The sequence below is a fragment of the Vigna angularis genome, chromosome 6, assembly GCF_016808095.1.
Source record: "Vigna angularis cultivar LongXiaoDou No.4 chromosome 6, ASM1680809v1, whole genome shotgun sequence".
Taxonomy (NCBI): domain Eukaryota; kingdom Viridiplantae; phylum Streptophyta; class Magnoliopsida; order Fabales; family Fabaceae; genus Vigna; species Vigna angularis.
This window is the reverse complement of record NC_068975.1, coordinates 3,974,222-3,978,582: the sequence shown is the minus strand read 5'-3', so window position 1 is coordinate 3,978,582 and position 4,361 is coordinate 3,974,222. Positions and strand designations below refer to the sequence as shown.

At 39.8% G+C, this 4,361-nt stretch overlaps 1 protein-coding gene across 1 annotated transcript; it reads left to right on the top strand.

The window, feature by feature from the left end:
* The first annotated feature begins 1,298 nt into the window (after positions 1-1,298).
* LOC108341420 (protein FAR-RED IMPAIRED RESPONSE 1-like) lies at positions 1,299-3,839 on the top strand. Its single transcript, XM_052879518.1, has 2 exons — positions 1,299-2,236; positions 3,629-3,839. Exons 1-2 carry the CDS (start codon positions 1,299-1,301, stop codon positions 3,837-3,839), a joined length of 1,149 nt encoding a protein of 382 aa, XP_052735478.1.
* The last annotated feature ends 522 nt before the right edge of the window (positions 3,840-4,361 follow it).

Below are 4,361 nucleotides of genomic sequence, written 5' to 3'. Positions count from 1 at the left end.
GCAATAAAGAGGCACTAAAATAGTTTTTTTTATTTCCATTTCTTAGTTTTAATAATGTTTTTATAGGTCGTTATGTGAGTGAACTGCTTGAGTGTAATGTCAATATTGATGACCCTATTGAAAGCTTTTTGGACTTGGAGCCAACATTGCATAAGTGTTTTCAGACAATGGAAGAAGCAAAACATGTTTACACAAATTATCCCATTAGATGTGGATTTGTTGTGCGCACAAGAACTTCTAAAAAAGATAACAACAACAATGTCAACTACTTGAGATTAGTTTGCTCAAGGGAAGGAAAATATGTCTCTTCAATCAAACTCGAGGTGAAAACACTTCTTAGCCAAACCAATCAATGTCCAACTGGCATAACCATTGGAAGGAAGGACGATAAATGGTTTATAAGGACCGTTGTCCTAGAGCACAACCATGATCTATGCCCAAATACCTCCGAGCTAATTCCTGGCAATAGAAAATTGAGCATGCAAGCTAAGCGCACATTGGAGCTGAACGATGATGCTGAAGTCCAGATTAATAAGAGTTTCCTTAGCATCGTGAGCAATGCAGGTGAATTTGAAAACATGGACTTCATGGAGTGAGATGCGCGAAACTACATTGGCCAACACAGAAGATCTTTATGTAAGGATGGTGATGGACAAGCCCTCCTACGACAATTTTCATCAATGAAAGATTTAAATAACGAGTTCTTTTATGACATTGCATTGGATGAAGGAAATAGAATTTGTAGTGTCTTTTGGGCAGATGCAAGAAGTCGAGCTGCTTGTGAAGAATTTGGTGATGTGGTGTCTTTCGACAGCACTTACTTAACAAATAAGTATGACATGCCATTTGCGCCTTTCGTCGGAGTTAACCATCATGGACACTCCATTTTACTTGGATGTGGATTGCTATCGTCGGAAGACACTGGCTCTTTTGTATGGTTGTTCCAATCTTGGCTTAGATGCATGGGTAATAAGGCCCCAAATGGGATTATAACTGATCAATGTAGGGCAATGACGAATGCCATCGAAGAAGTCTTTCCAAATACTAGGCAGAGGTGGTGTTTATGGCACATAATGAAAAAGTTGCCTGAAAAATTTCAAGGCTATAAACAATATGTGGCTATCCAAACCGATCTAAACGCGCTTGTCTATGACTGTGGTTATCCAATGGACTTTGAGAATGGTTGGAAAGAACTACTGACCAGACATGGATTATAGGAGAATGAATGGTTATGTACTTTGTATCAGGAGAGACACAAATGGGTACCTTGTTACTTGAGGAATCATTTATGGGCGGGCATGTCAACTACTCAAAGAAGTGAGGGAATGAATGCTTTCTTTGATGGATTTATCAATTCTAATACCACACTTCACCAATTTGTGGTTCAATACGACAATGCCCTCAGAATGAAGGCCCAAAAAGAAATACAAGTTGATTTCTCCTCCCTCAACACCACAGTTGCATGTGGTTCTCAGTCACCAATCGAGAGAGAATTTCAACTAGAGTACACACATGCAAAGTTTGAGGATGTGCAAACAGAGTTTCGGTCAAGGATGAATTGTTTCATCAAAGAAACCGTAAAAGACAACTTCTTCAACACTTACACAATAAAAGAGGAGCGCATGTGGGAGGGTAAATGTGCAGATAAATTTTATAAAGTGCAATTTGATCCACTCACAAAAAATACCACCTATTCTTGCCTATTATTTGAGTTTAGAGGCATCATTTGTCGCCATTGCCTTTTGTTATTCGGTCAGGAAGATGTTTACAGTGTATTCTCAAAATACGTTTTACGGCGGTGGAGCAAAAATATCCGTAGAAGGCACACTCTCATTAGAGCAGCGTATAGTAATTCCAATCATGAACTGGCGATGCAAAGATACCAAATTTTGTGCAAACGATTCTATGAAATAGCTGAGGTAGCTTGTGAGTCGGAAGCTGCTTCTAATGAGTTGGAAAAAGAACTTCGTTTGCTGGGTAAAAAGTTTGGATGCAATTCATCCATGACAAATAACATCATTAGTGATGGAGGTGAACTACGGTATGACAATCCGGTCACCGGTACAATACCCGACACTGCTGGTGCAAGTGTTGATGTACATGTCTGTAGCCCTTTAGCAGTGAAGCAAAAAGGACGACCACGCACCAACAGGTTAAAGTCAGTCGTTGATAAAAGAACCAAAAAAGGGAAAACTGCTTCATCCAAAAAACTTCAACACCATTCGTACAAGATTCTGTAAGTAATTAAATTGTATGTTTCTTCCATTTATTACGTCATTTTGTTACATGTATTCTAATTATAATTGTGTTCATTCAGGAGACAAGAATACCTGATGTGATACAAAGTCCAGAGGTCGTACAATTTAGATCCCAATCTTACCAAGTATCACCACAATCTGAAGTGCCTCCTTCCGGATTTATGTCTTTGTTGTCAACTGTACATAATAATTTCTATAACAACATTGTTTGATGTAAATAACTTCCTACTTCTTCTTGTATGTATATGACATTGTTGTGTAAATGAATACATGATTTTTATGGTAATCCATTGGTTGATGAACATTGTCAAAAAACCCTTTGATTTACTGTTCCTGAAATTGTTTGGTTTACAATGCTTACAATAGTTACTGTTTTAAATTAATTGATTAGACCAAAAATCCTTTTGGTAATCGATTACTAGTAATATGTAAACGATTATAGCCCGTGCTGCATCCATATAACTACCCACTTGATACGACTGTCGCGGTCATACAAATTTGATACAGATAAAGAATGTAGTATAACTAGGAAGTGACTCCTAGGTCGTCTCTCGAGGACCAATTTGTAGGTTTAGTCTTAGATTTATAACACGAAGGGGGGGTTGTGAATGTTTTTGTGCGGTAAATAAAATTTAAAAGTGGACTGGAAATTAAACACAACTGGATTTAAAAACACTGAAATAAATTTTAACGATGGTAAAAACTGAACGGTAAAAGACGGTAAAAATTAGAAGACGTCTGAAAATAAAACAAACGGTAAAACGCAATGACAGAATTTAACAGTTCAGAAAATCATGAACGATAAACTTAACAGATAAAAACATTTAACTGAAAATGGAATTCACCAAAGATTGAACACTTAAATTAAGAAAACGTTAAATTGCAAAACAAATAAATTCCTGACAGAATTAAAATTGCAAATCTAAAAATTCATAACAGAACAGAATTTCATCCAAAGTTTAAACGTGAAAACGGAGTGCGTAAATGAAAATTAAAGTCAACCTCAATTGGAAAATGCAGAGTGGAAACTACAATGGAAATTCAATCCTTGAAACTGAAAATTAAAAGAAATCTAAAACCTCCCCCAAAGGGGAGTAGGAAAATGGAAAGCCAGAACGTAATTGCACTCTTAACTATCCTACTCCTAATACTGATGATTCTTCTCTGCTTGCTGATACTCTTTTATAGCCCAAACTCTCTGGACGTGAATTGCTGGCCTCCCAAACCCGTGAGTTTCCAGTAAAAACCGTGACCTTCTTTTGATTCAATGTGGTCCCCTCCAAAATGCTGCTGCCCAAGCTGCTTGATTGTGCAGGCCGTGATTGTGGCTTCTTCATCCACCTCCATATTTGTTGCCAACTTCTCTGCAGATGGGGAACCCTTTCTCACTTCCATGTTGTCCATCACGTGCACATCCATTCTCTGAACATTCCAGTCATCACCACCTTTTTGCTGCTAGCCTGCTTCCGTGAAGACCACTGCTACTGGCTGGACCGTGAGCTGCTCTGTAGGCCAGAGCTGGAGCTTGAAGTTTGCTGCCACCGGGAAGTGCTGGAGCTGGCTTCTTCAAGTGTTGCGTGAAGGTGCTGGAAGATGAAGACTTCTCTTTGTTGTGCACACGTTTTAGCTCTCCCTCTCGGTAGCTGCAACTCAACCGTTCTCCATTTCGGTGGGTGGATGTGTGTTGTGAGTGTCTCCCAAGCTCTGGATGCAAGACATGCTGGATGGGCGTTGCTGTTTCTTTGAGGACCGCTGCCCTCCATTCAAGTGGACGTGCTCTTCTACTGTCATGGAAGATGACCGAGAGCTCCATCTGCTTCCAGCCTTAACAGCTTTGTGTTGTTGTAGCTGGGAACATGAAGACTCCTCTTTCTCTGCATGGAGCAACTGCTGGATGCGTTCTTCGTGCACTACTGCTGTGTTGCTGAATGATCCGTGTTCTCTCCTCTTCCACACTCACTCTGCATCTACAGCTGCTGGACTGGTATCAAACGCTGTTGCTTTTACTGCCAACTTCATTCACGCTGCAGGTGGTTGCTTCAACAAGTTGCTGGACCGAGAACACCACCTCATCTTCCTCTAGTGAAGGTTTCTTTCTTCAGC